The following is a 26,090-nucleotide window of genomic DNA, read 5'->3' on the forward strand; positions in this document are numbered from 1 at the left end:
TTCTGGTGCAGCACATTAACAAGAGTGAGGCTTTCTTCTCACAAGTAATCTAGCTGACCTTCTCTGCTGTTGCCTTTTCTCTGCCCTATGTGTTCTTGGTTCAAGTGCAAAAAGCAGTTCCTCTTCCTCATCATTGACTGGCTGTAGTTGTGTGCTTTTACCATCTGAAGGCTCAGGGCAGTCCTGTTGCAACTGTGCTTCAGCCAAATCTCTCTCAAATAGCTGCTTGGACCCATTGACTATCTCCCTTCCAGATGCGCCTGGAATTGGTTCAACCTCCTCGAGGTGACATTTTAGAGAGGTATCTAGGGAAACATCCTTAGGAGTCATCACACATGAGTTTGACAACAACCATATGGAAAACCAAATAGAATAAAATATTTTCTTATAATCTGTTAAAATGAATGCAATATTTCAGTGTATTCAACAATAGTTCCAATATTTTTGTTCTTCTGGTTTCAGGTTCAGCCAGAAAAGGCTCCTGTCTTACTTTGGCTCCAAGGTGGACCTGGAGGAACATCTATGTTTGGCCTCTTTGTTGAACATGGACCCTATGTTGTTCAGAAGAACCTCTCCTGCAAGTATTTGATATGATTCTAGTGTAATACATGGGAGTATAAGCATATATTTTTATTTCTGAATATTCATTTTTTACAATCAATCCCCCCACCCCATTCTGTTGTTAAGTAAAATGTATTTAACAGCAGAATATAGCTTTCCTATTCTGAACAAGTATAAGTAAGAAAGTGGATTCTTGCTGATGCAAAACTGGTACTTGTGTTTGAGTTGAAATATGGTTAAAACTCACTGTTACAAAACTTGGGTCTGTCTGTCAGTTTGATACTAATATCTTTTAAATTTTAAGCACAAATGACAGAGTGTCATGTTTCCTATTTATTTGCTAGATATTATTAGGTCTCTGTTTTTACTGGCAAGAAAGAGTCTCCCTGAGGTAAAATGTTATAAAATAAAAGAAAAATTATATTTAAAATCCTAGATGCATGGATTATGGTTGAAGATATTGCATACATACAGACTAATTGAAATTAAATGTTACTCTTGACATGTTACGCCATTCTGAAATAAAAATAATTTGAAAGTTAGTTAATTTACTAATATAGACTAAAATATATTAGTCATGAAAAGTGATTTAATATAGGTAACCCTTGACTTGTGGCCAGTCTTTATTTTGAAGTTACAACAAACCCCCCAAATGGGACATATAATCTGGTTTTAAAGTTCCAAAATCCAGGCCTCACCCTGTAGCCATATAACCACATTTTGAATGTTTGGCAAACAGGCCAGATTTATGGCCATTTGCAGGATTCTGCAGCCACATAACCGTGGCTGATGGCATTTTTATCAGAAATATGTGTTTCCTTCCAATTTCCAGCAAATCATACCCCAAAGTGAACAATTGGTTTGCTTTTACAACCACTGTGTTTGCTTAATGACTGCTACAGAAAAGGTTGCATAATCGAGTCTGGTCACATATAATCCATTTTACAATCCTCATGATTTACAATCAAAATTGCGGGCTCAATTATAGTCATAACTTTATTTTATTTATTTATTAAACTTATATGCTGCCTATATTGCCTAGAGTTAGTTTACAATCATTCAGTAATGTCAAATATTAAAACCACAATAGAGATCTTAAAATTAAAACTAAATTAATTTAAAACAAAATTAACCAAGATGGGAAAGAAGGGAGCAAAGAGGAGTTGGGGTATTTTCTAATCCATTATTCACTTCCAAAATGCAATACATGCATTGGTCCCCAGGCCAGTTACTTGAGGACTACCTGCAATGCATTTTCAATATATCCCTAATCACAAGGACAATATACAGTAGATAAATATATTAGAAATATTAACTTAGGCTAACATATAAAATGATTGATTATAAATTATTTTATGTTAGCATCATCGATAAAGCATTGGACAGGAATCTGGAGCCCAAATCGTATAATACAGTACTTGGGAATGTTATTATTACTTTTTATTTTTATTGGGGGGGGGGGGTTGACATATCTAAAATGTATTTTGATATGCTGAATTCACCTCAATATCCACAGTTTGGTACTTTGATGGTAGCTGAAATCTTATTTTGGTTTGCTTGCTTTAATAGTGACTGAACGAAAGTTTCCTTGGACCTCTAAATTCTCCATGCTGTATATTGACAATCCAGTAAGTTAAGAATGAATAATATTTTATTTAAAATGCAGACTTGAACATCAGTTCTTTATCGTATGAATAGCATCATGGTTGTTGTGGCCCTGCCCTCTGAGCCTGTCCCATCGGAGGAGGAAAGCTCCGAGCATGAGGAAGAGGAGTCAGCCAGGCCTCCCTCTCCAGGCCCCTCCCCTCTGGCATTGTCTCAAGTGCCGGCCGAGGGAGAGGAGACAGCTGATTCGGATCAGAGTGATGACGAAACATCATTCCTGGACGCACGCCTCTGAAGGCGTGATAAACGTTTGCAGCAGTTTAGGAGGCGTGTTAGGGATTAGAACTGAGTCACTGGACCATACCCCAGAGACTATATAATAGAGGATGGTGGTCAAGGATCCTTGTGACAAACAAAGCAAACCTTAGATAGTCACTAAAGCCTCGTCCGGAACTGCTGAGAGAAAGATTTAAAGTGTCGGACATTTGGACTCTTGAGTATTTATCTTTCTGTTTTACTTTGAAAATAAAGTCACTTGGCAGACAGTGTGTCTATCGCTGCCAAGTGGGAGATAAGACCTGGGTGCGTTCCAAAGTGTTTCCTTAACCCTTGACTGGCTGTGTTTGTGTGTGTGTGGGTACGGGACAGATCAATGGTATTGGTAGGCACCTCATATCTACAGTAGGCTTAGATAAGTGTTTATATCAGTAGTGCTGATTTACCACCAGTTTATCAGGTACTTAGGAGCAGAAGACTTGGCAGCAAAAGGAAATAACAGCCAATGACTTAATAGTCAGCAATCAACACTCCAATCAACAACTAAAAGTTTATTATTACTACATAAAAAAAGACTCACATAAGTTATGCCTGAAAAAAAGAGAAAGATGGGAATCCAAAATTTCTAATCTGAAAGCTTATATTTTTACTACTTCTACCACTATATACTACTATACTTTTATCCTTAAGTTTATTTGCTATTTCACAGTTCAAAGCAATTCTGAGTGGCCTACAATATAGTAAAAATATACAAATATCCAGACAATTTACTAATTTAGAAATTTGCCCATTGGTCTTCATGAAATTAATGAAATTGACTTCTGAATAGACGTGAATATAGATTTAAGTGTAAAACAAGAGTAAAACAATTTATAGCTGTGGGAGAAACTGTATAGTTTATTAAATTTTAATTGATGTGGAAAATATCAGCAAAAAACTGAAATTCTTTGTTCTGGTTCTCTTTAACTATCAGGTTGGAACTGGCTTCAGTTTTACAGATGATCCAAAAGGATATGCAAAGAACGAGGTTGATGTAGGAAGAGATTTGTATAGGTAAGTTAAAGCTGAATTCCTCTTTTTTTTCATAAAAGTAAACACAAAAATAAGTCCTGCGCAACTTTTTGTAGAGATTTAGAACATTTACTAGAGCTAAGCAAAGCGTTTGCAGCAATCTTTGAAGTATTAAAGCAGCTGTCTTTTATACCGCTTCTTCACTGTTTCCAGATATCCATGTATCCCTGCTTGTCCATGTATGTATGTGTGCATCTGTTGGAGCAGCTGTGCAGGATTATCTCACTGTTAAATGCACACAAGACAGCCAAGGACAGATTTCAAAGCAGGCAATGCAATACTTCTATATGATATGGAAGTATTGCATGACTGCTTTTAATACTTCAAGGAGTGGTGTTTTGCTCATGCTAACACAGTTGTGAAGGATCTCTTTGAATGTTGCATATATTTAATATTTACAGCTAGTCCTGATTTATGACAAAAATGGGGACCTGAATGTCTATTCTTAAGCCTGGGTGATTGTTAATCATGTCCAATTTTTCATCATGACTGTAAAGTGAACCACTGCAGAAATTACGTGAACTGTGTAGTCATTAAGCAAATTTGGCTTCCTCCATTGACCAAAAAGTGAGCTCTAAGCTTATGCTACAGTTTCTCAGGGTGTGTATTAATTGACACTATATCTGGATTTTCAGTGCGATTGTTCAGTTTTTCCAGCTTTTTCCTGATTATCAGAAAAATGACTTCTATGCAACAGGAGAAGTAAGTTTGCTTAAAAATTTGTCAATTTGTGAGTGTAAATTTCTATTTTACATACAAAAATATTCTATAAAGGAATATGTTTGTATGTTAAATTTTTGTATGAATATGTTAAAGAAGAAATAAAGCTTCTATTAATTAATAGAATTTCTAATATAGTAACCAGCAAGAGTTCTAGACAGGTAATTTGGTCACTCAGCAAAATTTATTTCAAAATGAGATAACATTTGGAACAATATATTCGGTTCTAATTGTAAATGCGATATCATTATGTAATCATGCAAGCAGAATTGATAAAAGGTATATAATGAATTGTACTTGCAAAACAAAATAATTAAACTCTCTTATTGAATGGCACTAATTTATCAGCTCTGATCTAAGTTACTTTATTATTGGAGCTCCATTGAAGCTTTCTAAGAGGATAGAAAGGAGGCTTTTTGAAAGGATAATCAATTTTCTTGCAAGAAAGGTAAATAGCACTTAGACTTATATACTGCTTCACAGTGCTTTACAGCCCTTTTACTGAACTTGGAAGGATGGAAGGCTGATTCAACATTGAGCTGGTGAGATTCGAACTGCCAAACTGCTGGCAGTCAACAGAATTAGCCTGCAATACTGCATTCTAACACTTGCGCTATCACAGCTCAGAACAAATAGAAGAAAGGCAGTGATTTTTCCAGTTACCCTTATTGTTAACATTCCGAGCTGTGGAGCATACTGTAAGCATACAGGAATTCAGATTTAAACTTTGTAAAATAATACAGATAGATCCATAAAACATCAGGCAAGGGATTTCTAAGTAGCCCTGTTTCTTGTTTTCTAAATCGGGTTGAAAACAAAGTTATTTTCTTTCTTTCTTTTTTCAGATTTTTCAGACATAGGTTGATTTTGACCTCTGAATTTAACCTGTAGCATTGAACATAAAGAATTTAAATTTGCTTTTGCAACTATGTTGTTTTACCAGATTTCTCCAGAGGTTCTTGCATTTGGTTATCTATTTATCAGAGAAATAGATTTCTTTTTTGTATTGTAAATAGCTCTACTAATATTTATCTTTTTAAGACAACTTTCCAACATCTGAGATAACATTCGTAGCAACATATTGGGTGTAATAGCTCTAACAATGCTTTTGTTCAATTTGTTGTTGCTGGTAATCTCTAACACAAATAATGTTTTATAGTCAAGAGGTACTTTTTTTGCTGGGTATTTGTTTCTCTGACTATACAGATTTTGTCTTCGAAGGTTTTTTTTTAAATTAAGTTTTGCCAACTGGAACACTTAAAGAGGATGGACATGTAAATAATAAACTGAATTTTTTTGACACCCTTTGCTAACTAAAATTCTCTTGTTTTCATTTTTGAAATATTAAAAAGTTGCTTTAAATGATTACTAAGTAGTTCAATTATATACATGTTTTCTTTGAGTTACACTCGTTTTGCAGACTTGATACAGAATAGTGAAACAAAGTTCTAGTTTGGTTAATTGTTAAAATGCTGGGCTAGAAATTGGGAAACTATGAATTCTAGTCCTCTTTTAGGCATCAAAACTGCTGGATAATCTGGCTCAATCATTTGCTTTTGCCTAGATAGGGAAAATAGGAAGAGAGAGCATTCTGTATGCTTCTCTGAGTTGTACAAATAATGGCTTGGTGTGAATCTAATAAATAAACAGAATTTCCTTTTCTTTTTTTTATTTAAACAAATGTATAATTTTCTGTTGATACCGATTGACTAAGAAAGAAGACATAAAGGGATTTCTTAACACAGAACATCATCATTTTGTGTTTTTATTTCCAAAGAAACATGTGAACCCCTAAGATACTGTGGTAAGCAAATATAACAGTCTTATATACCTAATGTGATGCTGTTCAGATATTGCCTGGATATTGAAATTTGCCCACATCTGAAGCTCTTAATTAACTAAAGGTACCAGCCTATTACTTTAGATACAATATAAGAAATTCTAATCAAAGTTGGATAATGTATAAAAAATCCCTATATATTAATGATTCAACCATTGTATTATCTTTAGTCTTATGCAGGAAAATATGTGCCAGCCATTGGATATTATATTCATAGCAATAATCCTACAGCAAAGATAAAGATCAATTTCAAAGGTGTTGCCATTGGAGATGGTCTTTGTGACCCTGAAGTGGTATGATTTCTATATTTTTTATATTCTGAAATTGCAGACCCCAAAAGAACATAATCCTGATTGATATCCAATCGGTGAAAATGCTTTTAACCTTAAATATATGATTGGAAATTAGGTGCAACTCCAGCAAGATGGCTGCTTAAAAGCCATTGAAATTTTACTACAGTCAGTGAATAGTGTTAGCTTGCCCTAGCCTAATGTATAAAATTCAGCAAAAGTGTATTGATTTTGTTATGTACTTTTCAATCTTTTTAATGACTTTTTAAAATGAAAACAGTTGTGACTAATATTGTTCATTTTCTTGATCAGATGCTGGGAGGTTATGCAGAATTCTTATATCAAATTGGCTTGGTAGATGAGAAGCAGAGGATATATGTCCAGAATCAGACTAATCTGGGACAAAAATACATCCAGCAGAAGAAATGGAAAGAAGCCTTTGAAGTATGTCATAGAAACCCACATGACGGCCTTCAGCAATTAAAACCATCTGAGTAGACTGAGGGGTCAAAAGGAAATCAAATGGAGGTCACAAACTTGATTGCAGCAGCAGCAAAAAGAAAACTAAAAGGGAGAGAAGTCATTCTCCAATGTTCCTCTAAAGTTTACATTGGACTCCCTTCAAACTTGAGCACTTGAGTGTGTGTTTACACAGACATCTCTTGTGAATTGCTTTAATTTCTTAATGTTGATTTCTGAATGTCCTAAAGCTTTTTCTTACCTCCAGAAATCAGTAGAAAAGTAATATTGGAAGTTGTGAGGATGCTTGTACATATTTATCCTATATTTTCTATCCACAAATTAGTATTCTAATTTTTTTTCAGGCACTTGGAAAAAAAGTGGAGTTGTTACCATACACAATTAACTGACATGAGTCACTTTGCAGCATCTTGCATTCCGGCAAACTAATAAATCTTCCATATTTTACAAAATCGTCTTTTAAAAAAAGAGAACGGAAAACTTTGTTCATTTAAAAAAATGGTTACACTGATTTTTGCTGATATTATGCAAGCAAACTAGCTTAATCTCTGAAATATTAACTGCAGTAGCTGCTGTTTTACATAAGGAGAAGAAAAATGTTCATTGGTTCATACTGAGAGGCCCAGGTCATCTAGACCATATTTTTTTCCAAGGAATAAAATGACATTTCCTCAACTTATTTTGGAGACATTTGATTGGGATAATTTTCTTTTATCTCTTGAAATATGGTATTCAGTTGGATCTTGATGCAAGGAGGGATCTTTCTTTTAGTATTTGTTAGTACAAGTATATTTTACCAACTTGTATTTTCTAGTTGTGGGACCTGTAAAACAGTGAACAATTGACATATTCAACAATGAAAATGAACATTTTGAACTTACATGAATTTCTTCATCAGGTATTTGATACTCTGTTGAATGGTGATAAAACTGGAAGTTCTCCTTATATTCAGACTGTTACAGGATGTAGCAACTATTTCAATTTCTTGCAGTGTGAAGTAAGTACTTATGAGAAAAGGCAAATATATTGAAAATGTACAGTGTAATCAGACCCCCTTCATTTTTATCAATTTTGTTATACTGTAGCCTGTTTCTACAGTTGTTGAAAATCATTTTTTCTCATTAATCTAGTACCCCATAATGACAAAGTAAAAGCAGAATTTTAGAAATGTTTGTAAATTTATTAAAAAGAAAAACTGAAATATCAGATTGACATTAACTGTTCAGACCCTTTGCAACAACACTTGAAATTCAGCTCAGGTGCCTCCCATTTCTCTTGATCGTCGCTGATATACTTCTACACCTTGATTGGAATCCATCTATGGTAAATTAAACTGATCAGACATGATTTGGAAAGGCACACAGCTTTCTATAGAAGGTCTCACAGCTGCATATACGCATACTGTAGCAGACCAAAGCCATGAGGTCAAAGTAATTGCCTGCAGAACTCAGAGACAGGATTATTGCAAGGGCCAGATCTGGAAAAGACTACAAAATGTCTGCTATGCTGAAGGCTCCTAAGAGCACAGTGGCCTCCATAATTCTCAAATGGAAGAAGTTTGGCACAACCAGGACTCTTCCAAGAGCTGGTCAACTGATCAAACCGAGCAATCGTGGGAGAAGGGGCTTATTAAGAGACCAAGAACCTGATAGTCACTGATTGAGTTACAGAGATCCTGTGTGGAGATGAGACAGAGTTCCAGAAGGACAACCATTATTGCAGTCCTCCACTGATCTGTACTTTATGGTAAAAAAACACCTGAAGGACTCTTAGACAGAGGAACAAGATTCTCTGATCTGATGAAACCAAGACTGACCTATTTGGCCTCAATTCTAAATGTTATGTCTGGAGGTAACCAGGCACTGGTCATCACTTGCCCAATATCATCCCAACAGTGAAGCATGTTGGTTGCAGCATCATGCTGTGAGGTTATTTTTCAGCAGTAGGGACTGTGAGACTGTTCACAGTTGAGGGAAATCTGAATGGAGCAAAGTACAGGGATATCCTCAATGAAAGTCTGCTCCACAGCACTCAGGATCTCAGACTGGGCCAAAAGTTCACTTTCCAACATGACAATAATCCTAAACACATAGCCAAGACAGCACATGAGTGACTTAGAGACAACTCTATGAATGTTCTAGAGAAGCCCAGCCAGAGCCTTGATTTGAACCCTATTGAATATTTCTGGAGGGAGCTGAATATGGTTGCCTACCAACAGTCACCATCCAACCTGACTCACTTGAGAGGATTTGCAAGGAAGAATAGCAGAAATCCCCCAATCTGGGTGTGCAAAGCTTGTCGCATCATATCCAAAAAGACTCAAGGCTGTAATTGCTGCCAAGGGTGCTTCCACAAAGTCCTAAGTGAGGGGTCTGAATACTTAATGCCAATGTGATATTTCAGTTTTTTTCTTTTTAATAAATTTACAGACATTTCTAAAATTCTGTTTTCACTTTGTCATTATGGGCTACTGAGTGTAGATTAATGAAAAAAATGAACTACTGTAGAATCAGTATAAAATAAAATCAGTAGGGGTCTGAATACTTTTTGAATACTATAGATCAGTGATGGTTAACCTTTTCGACACCGAGTGCCAAAACTGGAGAGCACGTGCGTGCCGGAACACCAGAACCCAGAAGATAACTGGCCGGTACACATGTGCCTGGCGGTCAGCTGCATTTCCAGGTTCTGTCATGCACATACGCACCCACCAGCTGGTCTCCACATGAAGACCAACTGGCTGGCACACATTGGAACCCAGAAGAGACCATCTGGCCGCTACGCATGCATGCAACAGAACCCAGAAGAGCAACATGCCATAGGTTTGCCATCACGTAGATCATGTTTGATCTACAGACCCCAAAAGATGATAGTGGTATAATGACATTCTTCAAAAACCAACAACACCAGATGATAGAATGGATTTACTTTGTTCTGTCTTTGATGGCTTGCAGGAAAGATCCCTCCTTTTTCTTTTCCTTAAGGCCAGAATTGTAGTGCCAATAGAAGAGAATATTTCAGGGTTGAATTGTGGGGAACTTGATGCTCTTTAAGCTTAAGACCTCACAGTCAGTTATGTGTTTTACTAGGTCAAGAGGTCAATGAAAGCAATGTTACTGCTATAGTAACATAGGTATCTTTCTCTTCATCAGCATCCTAACTCATTCTGTCTGTTTTGCTCTGAAGAAATGCATTTTTTTTAAGGAGGAGATATTTTCTTCTTCTTCCAGACCTGTGGTCTAAAGCTATTGGCTAGGTTGTCTACATAGATTTTTTTTTATATAATGTAAAGTTTTGTACAAGATACTGAGGGTATATTATTAACCCTGTTGCCAGCATGTTGGATGAGTTGGGCTGTTGAATGTAGTCCACAGACCTAACTTTTATTTAAAAGAGCAACTAGTGAAGTAATATTCATCAGAACTGATTTAGTGTATTTACATTAATCAGTGAAAAACAAATAACTTGCATTTTTATTACCAAATACCATATCTTTTTACAAACTTCTGGTTTTTTTCTTCTTATGAAGTTAATTGATCTGAACATACTAAATTATTTCATCATTTCAAACTTGAACATGAAACTGCAAGGTCAATTGTTTCAGTTCTCACAGACACAGTGTTAAGTACAGTTGCTGCTATAAGAAAGAAAGCAGAATAATTTAATATATAAGTTGTATGAATTTATTTTTTTGCTTTGATGAAATAATTTTGAATGTGTACTTCCTCTTTTATCATTTTAATAACAGGAGCCTGAAGATCAGGAATATTTTGGAAAGCTATTATCATTGCCAAACATAAGAAAATCTATCCATGTTGGAAATTTGACCTTCCATGATGGTTCTATCGTTGAGGAGCACTTGATTGAAGATGTAATGAAGACAATAAAACCTTGGTTGGCTGTTTTAATGGATCATTATAGAGTAAGTAAGATGCCAGCTTTCTTACTTGTCAGTTTTAGAATCTGAATATTTAACATTATTATAACTGATATTGTATTTTTATAGAAGACAAGCGTACTATTTTAAGTGTGGTGTGTATAAATAATTTGGAAGTTTTGCACAGATAGTCAATTTAGTTTTTAGCTAGGTGCATCCTTGTTTTATTGTTCTAAAGAGAAGCAAGATATTCATATAATTCTTTCTGCATTAATTTGCAGTCAGCAATATATTTTCCGCCCGTGGCTTAAAAGTTGGTTATGGCATGAAAGTTACCTTGCCAAGGATAAAGGGGGGGGGGGATGAAATATTAAGTTAAAAAAATTAAAACATAAAATTTATTAATAGAATCTATTTACCACAGAGCTGCTGTTAATATATTGGAATTAGATTGGAGGAGTTATAGGTTTCAACCTTATTGGGCATAGAGATTACTGACTAAATTTGGATCAATCTTTCTCTCTAAGTCTCATCTATCTACTAAGACAGTGGTCTCCAATCTTGGCAACTTTAAGACTTGTGGACTTCAGCTCCCAGAAGCATTGCTGGCTAAGGAATTCTGGGAGTTGAAGTTGCCAAGATTGGAGACCCCTGTACTAAGACCATTTTTGAGAGAGATAAAATTAGGAGTGGGGGGGATCTCCAAATAATCATCTTGATTTGTCAGTTGAAATGTAAATGCAAAAATAAATATGCCCCACTTGTGCCCCTGCATTCTTCACAGACAGTTATTAAGCAATGTAGATTGCATGGCATATAAGCTAGTAAAGCTGTGTCCACTCTTATAAGCATAATTATAATAATTAACATTATTGAATGTAACAAGTACATGAAGTTTTTATTAAGTTCATGGTAAATCAAGATTTTGAGAACTACCTCTTTCAGAAAAACAGTCAAATCTTTCTCAGCTTGATGAATCTTATAGAAAAAGATTCTTAAGCCTAGCATGTTTTAGTACCAAGGAATTAAAATACACATATGCTTTCTATGAAAATGACTAATATAAAGGATTCTTATCTTGCCTTAAGTGCTAGAGTTTGCTATTAAATCCCAATATACAGTATTTATATATTTATATACTATTAAAAACCTCATTGTGTTTATGAGTTTGTACCCTCAAGTTAGCCCAAATGGTACATTATACTGCAGGTTTTGAATTAAGGTAGATAAAATCTAACTTTAAAGAATAAAAAATCGAGAACCCATTACTCCCAAAAAATTGAACTTTCTATAATCTTCAGGCAAGTTTTACTTGGTGTGAGCTAGGGCTATTGCAGCATATCTGTGGTCATGTGATCACGATTTCCAATGCTCCTTCGCTTTCCACAAACAAAATCAATGGGAAAGATAGTAGGAAGTTGGAAGTCACTCCTGTTCCCATTATTTTTTGCCCATCCATGTTCATTCTATTTATCAGTTTTGGTAAATAAACATTGACTTGCTATTGAAATACATTTGCCACTACAATTATCTTTCTAGATATAATATACACTCTTTTTTAGATGATCATGGAACCATCTAGCATTTGGCTAAATTTTAATATTCCACAATCTAATTCCATATTAGATTGTGATAACTTTCTGTCAAAGAATGGGCCACAGAAGTATCTAATAAGATTTAAAGAGAAAGTTAAGTCATCTTTGTAGAATGAAGTATGTTCTGGTGTTAATAAAATCTCCTTTTTGAAATGATATACACTCTAATATCTTAATTTTGAATTGGGAATTCACAGTATTTTCCAATCAAGTGCTGCATTTGCACTTTGAGATGGCATGAAAAAAGCTGCACATGAAAAAAGATGAGCCAAAGTAATAATACAGTAATAAACCATATTTAAACTAATATTTTAATGAAATGAATATCATTAATGTTAGTCTCTGGATGTTGAATAATGTTCAATGGGACATCACCCAAGTATTTAAGGGATGTGCCCAGTGGTGAAATTCAGCTGGTTCTATCCGGATCGGGCGAACTGGTAGCGGCGGCTGTGGGAGGCCCCACAGGGATATCATGACCATTTTTTTGCGACATTTTAAGCCTCTGCACATGCGCAGACAACAGTGTGAGCAGAGTGAGCGAGCGTGCACTGGTATTGGTGAAAAGGTAGGGAAGGTAAATGAATTTCACCACTGGATGTGCCTATGATTCTGAATCTTTAGGCCAAACCTGGTTTCCTAGGAATGAAAATAGAAAAAGAAAATAGAAATAGCTAAAAGAAATTACACACTATAAAATAGAATTTAAACCTGAACTGTTTCTTCTGCGGATTATTAAAGAAAATTATCCTAAAAGGATAAAGTATTTAATTATTCATATAACTACAGCAGCTAGAATTGTATTTGCGCAAGCTTGGAAAATGTCCACTATTCCAACAGACCGTACAATAATCTGGAAAAATTTTGAATGTGCAGAAATGGACAAACTTACTTTAGAATTAAATAATAAGGAAGACTTGGAATATTACTTAACGGGATAATTGGTATCAATGGATAGAAATTAAAAATAAGGAATGTATAGAACAAAATAAGATATAAAATGTGATTAAATATATCGATTAAGTAGGAATATGTGGGAATAGATGAAGAAAGTTAAGAATTAAGTACTGTCAGAAAGACGTTGAATTATTACGGATGTATTTTTGTTATAGAGGTATTTTAACTTGTATTTTTGGATTTTAAGTGTTAATAAAGGTTTTTCAAATTAAAAAAAGAGAAAGAAATATAGATAGATGGATAGATGGACGGACGGACGGCAGGCAGGCAAGCAGCAGGCAGGCAGGCAGACAGACAGACAGACAGATGATAGATAAAGAGATAGAGAGATAGATAATGGATAGATAGATTAAAAAAAATAGAAAAAGTCAAGATGGCAGATGTAACCATGTGACTGAAACCTTATCTCTTTTTTTATATGTTTAAAAAAAAGTGGGAATGACAGGGTTTCAGTCACAACTGCCATCTTGAGATTTTTATTCTTCCTCTGCATATGTTCCTGAACTGAGCACATCTGTTGTCAATCTTCCTTTCCATTTAGATAGCAAAGCCTAATGTTCTTAATATTCTGCTGCTGCTGCTTATTTCTGTATAAACTGTATAAACTACAGTGAATAGATTTCAGCTGTGATACTCTCTCTCTCTCCCTCTCTCTCTCTCTCTCTCTCTCTCTCTCTCTCTCTCTCTCTCTCTTGGCGACGTTTCGACGAAGTCTCATTCGTCATCTTCAGGCTGGTGTTCTCGGCTTCGTGCTTCCAGGAGCAAGCACGAAGCCGAGAACACCAGCCTGAAGATGACGAATGAGACTTCGTCGAAACGTCGCCAAGACACTTCCAATTTTACGTGGGAGAAGACCCGAATAACCAAAGACCTACATACAAACACCCACGAAAACCTGAGAAAACAAATATATATATATATATATATATATATATATATATATATATATAGAGAGAGAGAGAGAGAGAGAGAGAGAGAGAGAGAGAGAGAGAGAGAGAGAGATATTTATAAACACATACACATAATTTTATTAAAGATTTTTTAAGAAGGAAGAAACTAATACTAATACAAAATAAGAAAAAGAAAGAAAGCTAAAAGTGCAAGAAAGTGGGAACAAGTAAAAGAAAAAAAAGGAAAAAGATACATTATTTACAGCAATTATAGGTATAATTATAACTTTCCCTCTTACTATATGGTGCAGCTTAATTTTCTATAATATATTCTATCTAATAATCTAAACCATAAATCATAAGTTCATAAGTTTTTATTCTGTTTTATGCAAAAAGTCCATAAGGATTTCAAGTCAGCAATAAATGTAGATATTGTGCTTTCTCTGACTAAAAACTCAATTTTGTTATCTCAGCAAGTTCCACCATCTTCCACAACCCTTCCTTCATTGTCGTTACTGTAGAATGTTTCCATCTTTGTGCATACCTTAATCTTGCTGTCCTGGAAAGATACTTTCTGATCGTATAATAGTGATGGTGACATTTTTTTGTCTTTCTGTTCTACCCTCCATCTCTACCTAAAAAATAAAGCTAAAAGTTTTAAAAATTCCATTTATGTGTTTTAAATATCTTGCCAAAGATTCAAGTAACCATCTCTGTATTTTAAAATTTTGCTTAATCCCTTGTAGCCAAGCTAACAATTAGACTTTTAGATCCTTATTCATTTCCTGAATGATATTTTGTCATTTTTAAAGTAATTAAGGCTGTTCATCCCACCTCTGTAAATATAATAATCATATGGATAATAATCTCTATGGATAAACATTTAAAAATAGTAGTATCTAGAATTAATAAGGTGACAAGGGCTTGAAATGCATATTATGGATGGAAGAATGTGAAGATGCTGCTAAAACCCAGTTAGGGTTTTAGGTTTTTCTCTACCTGATTCCTGCAAAGTGGGGCCTGTACAGTATGTAGAGTAACTTGTCAGTGTTTTGTCAAACTTAGGATCAGAAATTGTGCATCTCAGAAACCACTGTATTATGTTGACTTCTGTTTTTTTGTTTGTGTCTCTGATCCCTCTGTGCTAAAGATGACAATTTTTTTTCCAGGCTAAGATTTCATTCTGCAACACTTTTTACTACTTTGCTATCAAATTTATGATTGATGTAATATTTATCAGTTATTGACCATCTAAATATTCTTTTTCACTATACAAATGATTAAAAATACACCAAAATAAAAATAAAATAAAAACATAACAGTATAAAATCAAGACTAGCAACAATAATAATAATTAAAATAATGAGTAGGGTTGATAAAAAATCAATAAAAGAAGCAGTGAAAGTACTTTTTTGAGCTTCATTTGTTTTTATACTTATATTTGACTTCCAGGTTCTCTTATACAATGGGCAACTTGATATCATTGTGGCAGCTCCACTTACTGAACGATTTCTCCCCACTGTGCCATGGGGCAAAGTGAAAGAATACAAAAATGCTGAGAGAATTGTATGGCGAATACATGATAAAGATCCCGAGGTTGCTGGCTATGTACGCCAAGTGGGTGAATTCTATCAGGTGAGATGAACCATTTCCTAAGAAAAACAAAACATACATTAAATATGTATCTATGGTAGCAAAAGATCAGGACTCTGGTAACACTTCTTTAAACTAACACATTTTATTAGAAGACATAAGGATTTTTTATTGTAAAAAGAAAAAGAAGAAAAGAAAAAGGAAGGAAGGAAGGAAGGAAGGAAGGAAGGAAGGAAGGAAGGAAGGAAGGAAGGATAAATCCATTAGAATATGCACAGCTCAGGGTTGAACTATAGAGTCCTTGGTATTCTGTGACTGGTTGTTTTCTTGAAGATGTTTCATTACTCAGCTAGTTAACAACATCAGTCCTAATGAGTGGGGAGTTCTATGTTTATATAAAAATACATGTGGGAGCAGGGGTGAAATGCTCCCGGTTCGGACTTATCACCTGATCCGGTAGCGATGGTGGTGGGCGGTTCGGAGAACCGGCAGCAAAAATCTCTGCCCCCCCCCCATGCCCAGCTGAGCCACAAGATCATCAGAGACTTTTTTTTTAACTTTTAAAAGCATTTTTTCTACAACTTCTTCAGCTGAAGAGCAATGCTTTTAAAAGTAAAAAAAAAAAGATTGTGCGCCACAGCTGATCACCCCACCCCACCCTTCCGCATGCTGTTCTACTTACCACATACCTCCTTTTGGCCTCGCATTTGGCGTGTGGTGCGCACTGCGCATGCTCAGCCAGCGAACCGGTAGTAAACAGGTTCAGATTTCACCACTGATGTCAAGAATAAAAATATCAAAATATCAGAAGAAAATAAGAAAAAGAAAATAGAACTTCTTCTATAATCAGTGTATGATCAGCATATGACCTCAGTAGGTGATCCTGAAGATAATTTACTTCTTGGTTATTTATCCTATCATAAGAATACCAGCAAGTTATTCTAGTCCCAGGAATTTATCAAAAATGAAATGAAGAAAAGATTCTTATTTAGCGACCTCAAGTGGAACTTGGTGGCGCAGCTGACTAAGTGCTGTTAAAGTAGCACCAGCTGCCTGCAATTACTGCAAGTTCAAATCTCACCAGGCTCACCAAGCTAAGGTTGACTCAGCCTTCCATCCTTTCAAGGTAAGTAAAATGAGGACCCGGATTGTGGGGGCAATAAGCTGACTTTGTATAAAAAAGAACACCGCTTGGGGGGGAGGGGCGAAAGCCCTACTAAGCAGATATATACAAAAGTATGAAGGCTATTGTTTAACGCACTGTAAGATGCCCTGAGTCTCCGGAGAAGGGCGGCATATAAATCGAACCAATAAATAAATAAATAAACTGGGAACTTGGTCATTAAGTAAAGCAATCACTAAGTAAATCACTGCAATTTTGCTTATGCTCTTACTTCAGCTTTCCTTTCCTTTGCAAACCTGCAAAGATTGTAAATGCATGAATTGTTTGCAAAGTTATTTTTCATTATTGTCATAACTGAATGGTTACTAAACGAGGACTACTTGTAATGCGTGCCAAAGTGAAATATTGTGCCACTTCTTTCATTGTATGTGATTGAGTCTAATTTAATTTTAGATGAAAGCATTTCCTCCCACTCTCTGGACTATGCATTTATTAACATTACAAGCACTAATCAAAAATTTTAAAGATAGATCGTTTATTTTTATTTATTTGTATGTTTTATTATTTTTACAAACAACTCAAAGTGGCATATCCAAACATATCTGATACATGTTTGTCCTCACAAAAACTCTGTGAAATGGGTTGGACTGAGAAAAAGTGACTGGCCCAAGATCCCCCAGCTGGTTTTCATGGCTAAAGCAGAACTCACGGTCTCTTGCTTTCTAGCCTGGTTCCTTGAACACTAGACCAAGGGTGTCAAACTCAATTTCATTGAGGGCTGCATCAAGGTTATGTTTGACCTTGAGGGGGCCGGGGTGGATGTTCCAAAGGCGTCAGTCATGTTGGGAGGTGTCTGTGATTGCCTGAGTGCCCTGTCAGCAAAAACGGGCTCGCAAGCTCCATTTTCAGCTGCGACAGGCTCCTGCAACTCTCTGCCAGCCAAAACAGATCTCAGGAGGGCTGTGCAAGGCCCTCGTGAGCTCCGTTTTTGGCTGCAACAGGCTCCTGCAACCCTCTGCCAGCGAAAATGCAGTTTGGGAGAGCTGCATGAGACATGGTGGGCCAGTCCGCTGTTTCCAAGGTGGCCACGCAGGCCAGATCTAAGCATCACGCAGGCCAGATCCGGCATGCGGGCTTTCAGTTTGACACTCCTGCATTAGACCAAACTGACTTTCACATATGCACTCTTCTCTGTCCCAAACTGGTTAATGAATTTATTTTATCAAATTTTCCTTCTATTCTTATTCCCTTAGGGTGGACAATTGATCAGAATTACTACTCTTAACCAGTGGTGTAATTTAACAACTGGCTCTCTGCTCTAATGATTTCTTCCAACAACCAGTTTGCCAAATTGCTCAGAAAGTTAACAACCGGTTCTCCTGAAGTGGTGCGAACTGGCTAAATCTCATCACTGCTCTTAACTCTGGATAAAAATGTGATATGCCTATGAGGCTTGTTTGCTTTCTCTCTTCATGAAAAGCTACAAACAGGCTATTATCCTGCATTGGCTTCTCACAAACAATTACGTTCTCAATCAGCAATACAAATTCTTACAAACATATTTTGCTGTTTTGGGATTCCTCAGACACTTAAGTATGGCTAATGCAGTCGTAATATCAAAACAAATACAAAAGATTCTAATTTGTATTTTTTAAATACAAATTTGTATTTGAAATAAGACATAAAATATTTCTTTGCTGTTTCATAAGGAAACATTTACTATTAATTTATACTAAGAACCTTAAGCTTTGAAAAAATTTCCTGCCACATGACCTTAATATAAAAAATGTGCTAGGTTACATTGGTTCTAAAGAAAGTAAATAAGGATGTATTCAATTTCAGTACAATGAAATAGTTTATTGAATTAGCCAAAGTGAATGCATTAAAAGCAGTCAAAACTCTACTTAAAATCAAATTTATTTAATATTATAAAAAGGTCACAAAATAGAAGTTAATGTTGGCCTGAGGTTGGTAGTTAATAAAACACACCTATGATAACAGCAACTAAAAAGCATATAAAAAGCCTCTCCATACCAAAGTTACTTCCCTTTGGATTAAAATGCTATTTTCATTTAATATTCCACTATTTAATTTTTTTTAAAAAAATAATTGCTTTATTGTTCATTATAATTTTGCATAGTGTCTATGCTGGGTCACATATATTCTTCTGTGCATTTGGAAGAAGGAATAATCCATGATTCCATTCTGCTTCAGACAATTAGTAACTAAATCATGGTTTCAAATAAATTACCTTCTTAAGCAAGCCAAATGAACAATCCAAATCTGATTGGAGTTTGCTTTAAAACTATAATTCCTGATTCATTCATAAAAATGTAGTCATAAATTTAGTAATGTAAAAGTGCCTGACTGTTCAATATATTTTCTCTTTCCTTGTGTGTCTCTTACCTTTTCCTTTGTTCCTCCAGTTGTCAAGTCCAGAAATCTCATAATATTTTTCTGTTTGTATATGAACTCTCAAAAATTTTCAGGTCCTTGCCACACACATTGCTGTTTCATTTAATAATTTCACAGGATGATGATGATGTGTGTGTATGTGACAGAGAGAGATGAGAGAGAGAGAATAAATATGGTATATATGCTCATACAATCTTTTAATTCAAATGTATGGGGAACGACGACTATTGTTTCTTTCCAGCGAAGCCTGGAAAGGAGTTTGCTTAGAGGTGTCATATGATATGCCTTAGGAGTAGATAATTTCCTTTTATCCAAATCAGTCTATAAACTAAGTAGGGTTATATTCAGGATATAGGGATATATGACAAAAAGATGCAAGCACTTAAAATACTGGCATCCAAAGACCTTTGTTTTCTTGAAGCTGAATGATCAGAAAGCACCTTGAAATGTTACAGCTGTTGTCTTCTTTTTCTTCAAACACCAGAGTCAGAGAGGATCTGGGTAAATGTAAGCAAAGTTCTCTGAGTTCTACTGTTACTTTCTGCTTGTACATAAATACCATTTGAAATTGAAACTTTCAACTTTCAACTTGAAACTTGTTAGTTTTTTCTTTTTCTACTCTTTCTCCAATACTAGGCAGGAAAAAAAAAATCTGACCAGTCTCCCCCCCCCCCCCAAGAAGTATATGCATATCTGTGGAACTTTAGCTTTTGCAGTTCCATCAAAGCCTGAATGATATTGCTGGCATTTGTAAGATGTTTAGCATTATCTCCTCATAGTTGTCCATGGATAGCAGAATAGAAGGGCAGTCTTGAAGGATTAGAGTAGAAGTCAAAGCCCCTTAGATATTGGGTTACTGTTATCATGCTCTTCATTACACTAGACATACCCAGTTCCTGCTACCATTCTTCATGTTTTAGCCTTCAGTCCCTTTGTTGCTCTTCTCTAAAATCTCAACGTTTTTTTTGTGTTATGGTGACCAAAACTGAATGCAATATTCCAGGTGTGGACTTACCAAGCAATTATAAAGCGGTATTAACACTTCACATGATCTTGATTCTATCCTCTATTAATGTAGACTAGGACTGCATTGGCTTATTTTGGTGGCTGCAGCATAGTGCTGGCACATACGTAAGTGATCCTAATGCCTCTTAGTTACTAGTATTGAGTCAGGTACCACCTATTCTACACCTGTGCATTTGGTTTTTCATGCCCAAGTATAAAACTTCATTTCTCTCCTTCTTGAATTTTATTTTGTTGTTTAGAGTCCAGTGTAGTGTCAAGATCCTTCTGAATCTTAAATCTATCTTCTAAAGTGTTGACTATTCCGACCAGGTTGCAGTTGTTGGCAAATTTGAATTTATTCCCTCATCTAAATCAATTATGAAGATGTTGAAGAGTCCTGAGCACAGTATAGAATCTTAGGGTACTCCACTGCATACTTGCTTCATTAAGGGCTACACGTTGAATGTGGTTGATCAGCCAGTTACAAATTCATCTGATGATGATGCTGTCTATCCCACATTTTAGCTTACCAAGAAATAGGTTGTGATCCATTTCATCAAATGACTTACAGAAGCTCAAGAAAATTATGTACACAGCATTTCTCTCGTCCACTAATTTAGTTACATTGTTAAGGAATGAAATAAGATTTGTTGGGCATGATTTGTTATTGACAAACTCATGTTAGCTTCTGTTGATCACTTTGCTTGTCTTTAGTGTTTGCAGATTTTTTGCTTGATTATCTTTTGATGGTCTTATTTCCCCCCTCCATGTACCGGTATAAGGCGGGGGGGGGGGGACGGGATGAGCGGCCCCTTGCGCCAGCTTCCTGAAGGGTCCCAGCAGGCCATTCCACCATCCACGAAACAGCTTCTTCGCTGCTGCTCAGACAATTTTTGCAGCTGCATTTTGCAGCTACAAAAACAGCAGGAGCCCAAGCGATGTGCCCTTCGTGCTCTCCTTGCCTAACAGTGTGATGGTGGCAACAGACCATCCCACTATCCATGAAACAGCTGGTTTGCGGGTGCTGCTCAGGCTGCTTTTGCAGCTGCATTTTGCAGCCACAAAAGCGGCAGGAGGCCAAGCAACGTGCCCCTCGCGCCCTCCTTACCTAACAGCGTGATGGTCGCAGCAGGCCATTCCACATGCCAAAACCCAACCAGCACCACACCCAGGGCAATCACAATTGCAAACCCTAAACCCACAGACAGGGAAACTACAATGCTCAAGTATGGTACAACAATCAATTTATTCAAATTCAACAATTTATTCAAATACAGTCATGTCATCTTCTTCTGGAACATTGTCAAAACTCTCCACACTTTGAATTCCAGTCTGAGTTTCTTATGACTCAATTTCGTTTAAAACCATTGGTCCCAATCACTGATGTCTAGTAATAGAGGTCTCCTTAAAAGAATGCTTCCTGTCCATGTAGCCTGCTCGTATTGCATTGGCAACACAGGTGTCACTGAATTTGTCCCATGCATTCTTGACCCAAGTCACAAGCTCTGGTAGACTAGGCTTCACGAAGTTTTCATGCTGGTTTCTTGCCATTCTATTCTCAATGCACTCATTGATTTTGATGTGCAGATGGTTCTTGAATGGCTTGTTTATGCGATGTCCAGTGTCTGAAAGTATGCTGTCATTCCTGCAGGAATCATTATTTGGTCAATTCTTGTCTGTGCAAGAAACTTTTTCATGTCTTTGGCAGGGTGAGTGCTGGCTGAATCCCAGACTACTATACCTCTTTGGCCACCTTGCACAACAAGTGGCAGCATTAACTCAACCCACTTCCTTATAGCTCCTTGTGAGCACCAGGCCTTTTCAGTTTCAAGAACATAAATCCCTGAAACACGTTCAATCTTTTCTTTCTTGCCCTTGGTGATGATTAGAGGTGGGGCTTTGCTTCCATCCAGGTGAATTGCCAAAATGCAGGTAACACATGCACTTTCACATCCAGTGGAGGGAATGTAAATTGATGTGGCACCCCTCTGATCAATTGTTGTGTGAGCTCTTTGGTCCATAAACACTAGTTTCATCCATGGCAATCATGTTGGACAGTAGTATTTGGAAAAGTCAGTGCCATCAACGAAGGACTTGAATACAAGTGCACGTTTGACAAGTTCAGCATCTTCCAGCTTGAACAACGAGGTGGATCTCCTTAGAGACAGTTCAAGCCATCCAGCCAGTGTTGAGAGGCTTTGAATTCTTCCTGGGGAATTTGTAATTGTAGTTCCATTGCAAGGGAAAATGCTTGAATATCAGCCCTGTGTACAACCAAAGTCTTTGCTCTCCTGTCAGTGATCCATTCAGAGATGCTGCCTTCAAGAGCCTTGGTAGCACAGTGGTCTAAAGCACTCTGTTATTAACACAGCTGCCTGCAATTACTGCAGGTTCGAATCTCACCAGGCTCAAGGTTGACTCAGCCTTCCATCCTTTCTAAGGTAGGTTAAATGAGGACCCAGTTTGTGGGGGCAATAAGCTGACTTTGTATGAATATACAAAAGTATGAAGGCTATTGCTTAACGCATTGTAAGCCGCCCTGAGTCTCCGGAGAAGGGCGGCATATAAATCAAATTAAAAAAAAAAAAAAAAGTTCAGGAAAAATGGTTGCCAACCTGATCCACACCTGCGCTTCTTAGCATTTCCCTCATGCACCTGTTGGCTGAGATTATTGTACTCTCCATTTTCAGACCATACAGAAATTCAGCATCTTCTCTTTACAGAAAGCTGTCAGATTCTTGCCCTGAGAATCCTCCACGATTCCTTTCACAGAGTAGCTCTTTCTTTTTGAACTCATCTTGTCTGGGGATCAAAATAAAAGTCATTTTAGATCATTAAATCCATTAATCCAAAACCGTGGGTGTGCTGGTGGTTGGGATTTGGCGTTGTGGTTGCCCTGGGTGTGTGTGTGTGTTGGGATTTGCAGTTTTTGCAATGAAGGAAAAAAATGAGTTTTGCTTCATTTTATAACCTTTCCTGCCAGTTGTCAAGGGAATCACTGCAGATGTTAAGTCAATCTGGATTTCCCCATTGACTTTGCCTGACAGAAGATCGCAAAAGGGGATCACAAGACCCCAGGTTATAACTGTCATAAATATGACATAGGTAAAGGCGCATGAGGCATGTTCCTCCCGTCTTCTCCCCACTTTGGCCTGGCCTCCTCATCTTGTGTTGTCTGCAAGCAATGAGGAGGCCAAGTGATGTGTGGGGTGCATCGCTTGACCTTCTGCTGCTTTTGCGGCTACAAAAGCGGCTATGTTTGCGGGCGGTCGTGGCCTGAGCAGCACCCACGAAGCAGCTCTTTCGTGGACAGCGGGACACTGCTGCAACCATCACACTGTTAGGTAAGGACGACGCGAAGCGCGTCACTGGGCCTACCACTCTTTTTGCGGCCGCCATTAACAGAAGAAACGGTGCAGTGTCTAAGGTTGTGGCAGCAGCCGCTGCGAGCCTGTTCCACGTGGATGGCAGGTGTGAATGTTAAGTATGGGCATGTGAGGCGCGTGCGGCATGTTCCTCCCCCCCCCCGGCCTTGCGTCCTTATGTCGTGTTGTCTGCACGGCAAGCAACCAGAAGAAATGGCGGGGACCAGCTGCGCAGGTGCTTAAATAGGGCTTATTTTGGGGATAGGGCTTATTTTAGTGGATGTGCTCAAAAACATGATAGGGCCTACTGTCGGGGGAGGTCTTATTTTCGGGGACACACGGTAATATATCCTTGAGCAGTTTTCTACCCATTCCTTTGTTTTCCTAATTGTTTTTTATATATAATTCCATAGGTCATTGTTCGAGGAGGAGGACACATCTTGCCTTATGACCAACCAGAAAGGGCTCTGGATATGATGGATAGATTTATCATGGGAAAAGAATGGAAACAAAGCAGATATGGAAAATAAAACCTGACTATTGAAATCCTTTGGAAAGTTCTCAAGAGATTGCATTGACAGTATTGATCAGAGGAACTGATGAAGTATTATTGGAGCTTTTTTCCCATTTTTGGAAAAACTATTTTAATCCGTAATTAAGCTATTCGTCTAATTTGAATATTTTGTTCTCAAAATAAACATCACACATCTCTGTCTCTATTTCATTCTGTTTCTCCAGATATTCTTGTCCTGAATAACAAAACCCAAAGTAGATAATTCTTACAGCCATTTCCTACCTTTTTGTTTTGTGAAATGATGGGCATTTTATGAGCAGCATCCATGGAAGACATCAAAATGATGGGTCAAAATGATGCAAATTGTGTACTGTAATTTTTTTTTATTATCTTCATGTGAACCTTAGTTGAGGGAATGACAATTTTTTTTCTATTCTGCCTTGGGGGCATATAACAGAACCTTTACAATTGATTTCCAGCACAACCTGTGCTCCTATAAGAAACACTGCATTCACACTGGGATTGTTAAAGAATTATTTTATTCAAACAATTGATGCTAATGTAACGTTAAAAGCCTATAAACACTTAATATAATTTTTAATTCAATTTTTATGAAGATGGGTCAATAGAGCAAAAAAACTTTTTTAAAAGCATTTATTAGCAGTTGAACAGCCCAAACTCAATGGATTTTTCTTCCAATTAAGGAAATTGCTAGAATTGCTAAAATTTATGTAAACTTCTTGGGAAGTATTTCTTACTGAACTGTAGAAGGCATACTTCTACATAAACAAGAAATGTGTTGTACATGTTCCACCTGACCTAAATGAAATACATTATTTTGAATTCATGGAAGGAAGGTTGACTATAAATCATGCAATAAAAGAAAGGTAGTAACTATGTGATCATATATCTACCTTTGTGTTTGTTTACATATCTTTCAGCAAAGTAATTTGCAATTTATTTTTTCCATTTAAAATTTGAATGTTACAATAAAGGTGGACAATTTTAGTAGGGTATATCCTTGATTGAATTGGACACGTATAGTCTTTACACCAATCACTAATTTTCCTTTCAGATTTAACAAAATCAGGAGACAAGCCCTCATAATCCTGACTTTTTCTACATGAACCTTTTTTTTTCTTAATAGAATCCTTTGGAGGGGAAAGAGAAAAAAAAAGATAAAAGGATTGATACAAAAGAACAGACGAGGAAGAGGATCTAAAATTTTGTGAAGGAGGCAGGCCAGTTTCAATTACATTATAAAACTTGTCTGGAATCTTGTTATTTAAGAAAATTCTGCATATCTTAAATAATTCATGTTTTGGCTTTCTGTTTTGATTTTGGTGGCTACATCTTTTCCCTCTTATCAATCTTACTAATACTTGCACTCTGTAACTGAAGTTACAGCAGGTATGGGGACAGAGTCATCTGTTTCTCTAAATTCAGATCTTAAGTAGCTTCTGGTTCATTGTAAATAATAAACAAATGTAAAGAATAGTTGAGTTTTCTGGCATACCATTATTTTTAATGTATTTCACATTCTGACATGATCGGCACAATCAGATATCTTGCTGAAGTAAAGTAACTAGTAATTAAAGCAAAAGGAAACCACTTCCTGAAATAGTCATGCTTTCTTAATTGTTTTTCATATGTTAGATACTGAGCGTTATGGGGTTCCCCATTTCTAAAACTGTACATTTGGCATTTCTAGGTCCATGCATAGTTCTTTTCCCTTTGTAAGAGCATAAGCAAAACTTGACATGCATGAAGAATTTGTGGAATGGTTTGATAATTTACAGACTGAACCACTGAACTCTTCCCCACCAATCAAAGGCATCTAGTATGTGTGTGTTTGTCAAGGCAGTGCAAATGATGAAAAGTCATTGTGACACAAGCTCTGCCCCTTTTGCATA

At 36.6% G+C, this 26,090-nt stretch overlaps 1 protein-coding gene across 4 annotated transcripts in view; it reads left to right on the plus strand.

Annotated features, from left to right (window-relative positions):
- The window catches only part of CPVL (carboxypeptidase vitellogenic like), a 43,141-nt gene extending 17,956 nt beyond the window's left edge, over positions 1 to 25,185 (plus strand). For all 4 annotated transcript variants that reach the window (XM_034402553.2, XM_034402554.3, XM_060685742.2 and 1 more), the window contains 10 exons: positions 463 to 577; positions 2,131 to 2,189; positions 3,416 to 3,495; positions 4,149 to 4,215; positions 6,244 to 6,366; positions 6,676 to 6,807; positions 7,742 to 7,840; positions 10,592 to 10,765; positions 15,615 to 15,797; positions 24,077 to 25,185. In XM_034402553.2, the coding sequence (XP_034258444.1) occupies positions 463 to 577; positions 2,131 to 2,189; positions 3,416 to 3,495; positions 4,149 to 4,215; positions 6,244 to 6,366; positions 6,676 to 6,807; positions 7,742 to 7,840; positions 10,592 to 10,765; positions 15,615 to 15,797; positions 24,077 to 24,193 (1,149 nt within the window). In that variant the 3' untranslated portion in view covers positions 24,194 to 25,185. The remainder of the gene's footprint in view (positions 1 to 462; positions 578 to 2,130; positions 2,190 to 3,415; positions 3,496 to 4,148; positions 4,216 to 6,243; positions 6,367 to 6,675; positions 6,808 to 7,741; positions 7,841 to 10,591; positions 10,766 to 15,614; positions 15,798 to 24,076) is intronic.
- Positions 25,186 to 26,090: the final 905 nt, after the last annotated feature.

The sequence above is a fragment of the Pantherophis guttatus genome, chromosome 4 (assembly GCF_059756535.1).
Source record: "Pantherophis guttatus breed Tessera chromosome 4, ASM5975653v1, whole genome shotgun sequence".
Classification (NCBI taxonomy): domain Eukaryota; kingdom Metazoa; phylum Chordata; class Lepidosauria; order Squamata; family Colubridae; genus Pantherophis; species Pantherophis guttatus.